This window comes from Pholis gunnellus (assembly GCF_910591455.1).
Source record: "Pholis gunnellus genome assembly, chromosome: 11".
NCBI lineage: Eukaryota > Metazoa > Chordata > Actinopteri > Perciformes > Pholidae > Pholis > Pholis gunnellus.
Window position 1 is genome coordinate 16261950 of NC_136538.1, and position 1414 is coordinate 16263363.

Consider the following 1414-nt stretch of genomic DNA (forward strand, 5'->3'; position numbering starts at 1 on the left):
AGAAAAGCTGTTGAGGACATCACAAGCAGAGCATATTTTGTCTCTTTCAGTTTGCGGAGGCTAATCAGCATTCAGGTACGAGCACAAAAGTCAGCTGGCGTAATTTTCCACATCACATATGCACACGACTGGTGTGGCAGAAAATAGAATTACCAAAACTGTAGCAAATTCAATTAAGTCATTGATTTCTAATAAATTGGCCTAATCACCAGCTGTTGTCATGCTAAGATTGTTGTGTCACGAGTTTGTCATGCTTGTCGGTCGTGGCTGCTTTACAAAGGCAATTTTATCTATTTACCGGCTTTAAAATGGCGTTTTATATTTAATTAGCATACTAATGACCACGTCTACAAAGTGAGATCACAATATGATAATCTGATTGAACAAAACATTTGATCATTCCATCAGATTTCAAAAACTTTATTACAATTTCAGACATACATGTAATTGATCTGTGCAATAAATGTGATGATTTGTTGAAGTCAGTATCCTGCACTCGGGCGATCCATAACAGGTGTTGATGGAGATGCAAATACAGTCCTTTTCTTTTCCTTCTTTTTTTTGTAGCTCTTCAATTATGTGGGAACTTTCTCTTTCGCTCAAAATGACTGTAATCATCATTATTCTGAAGAGATTGAAATTAAATCTCAGTAAACAGTTTGATCTGCTGCTTGAATATTTTATATAACAAATGTATCAATCTTCATTCATATATACAGCACCAAACCAAACAATTTTGAGCAAATTAGTAGTATCTGCCAACATTCAAAAAGATTAAATTAAGCATTCACACATTCACTCATGCGAAAAGGGAAAAATAAAAACAGTCATTGAGCAGTTTGTATATTGTCATTGCTGCTTTGGAACACAATGGTACCCAGTGGTGTAGCGTACATTAATATTGTACAATTGAAGTAGACATTTGTGATAAATTATGTATAATAAGCACTTACTGCATTGTATGGTCTAAGTCTCTCTTGGGTCTGGGCACTCGCCTCTTCGGGAAGAGACACCACTCCTCCTGTACCCATCATCTAAGTACAATAAAATAGAGTTTTAGTCGATGAAACCAAGATTGGTATGAAATCTAAACCCAACAGCATATTGTTGAAACACTGTGGAGAAAAAAAAATCATACTTTTTAACAAGAATTGTACAGAAGTATTTCATTTTAGATTTTGCTTTATATTTCATAAAGACACCACGTGTCCTGAAAGCTTGGACTCCACGTATAAATAAAAATAAAATCACTCACCCTGATGGTTGCCTCCAGCTCTCCCACACTTCTCTTTCCACCTGGTAGCCACCCATAGGACCAGTGCTGGGACAGGGTGACCTGGACCACCAACGCCAACAACAACACCTGCACCATCACTCTGCTGCTCGCTTCCATTAGAGCTGCAGAGGAAGCCAA

The 1414-nt window shown here is 37.3% G+C and overlaps 1 protein-coding gene across 1 annotated transcript; it reads right to left on the reverse strand.

Moving 5' to 3' along the window:
* Positions 1-571: 571 nt before the first annotated feature.
* Positions 572-1414, reverse strand: gnrh3 (gonadotropin-releasing hormone 3; the record flags this gene model as incomplete). The annotated part of the gene is made up of 3 exons (XM_079169455.1): positions 1256-1414; positions 954-1034; positions 572-625 (listed from the first exon to the last, which is right to left on the reverse strand). Exons 1-3 carry the CDS (start codon positions 1391-1393, stop codon positions 572-574), a joined length of 273 nt encoding a protein of 90 aa, XP_079025581.1. The 5' UTR covers positions 1394-1414.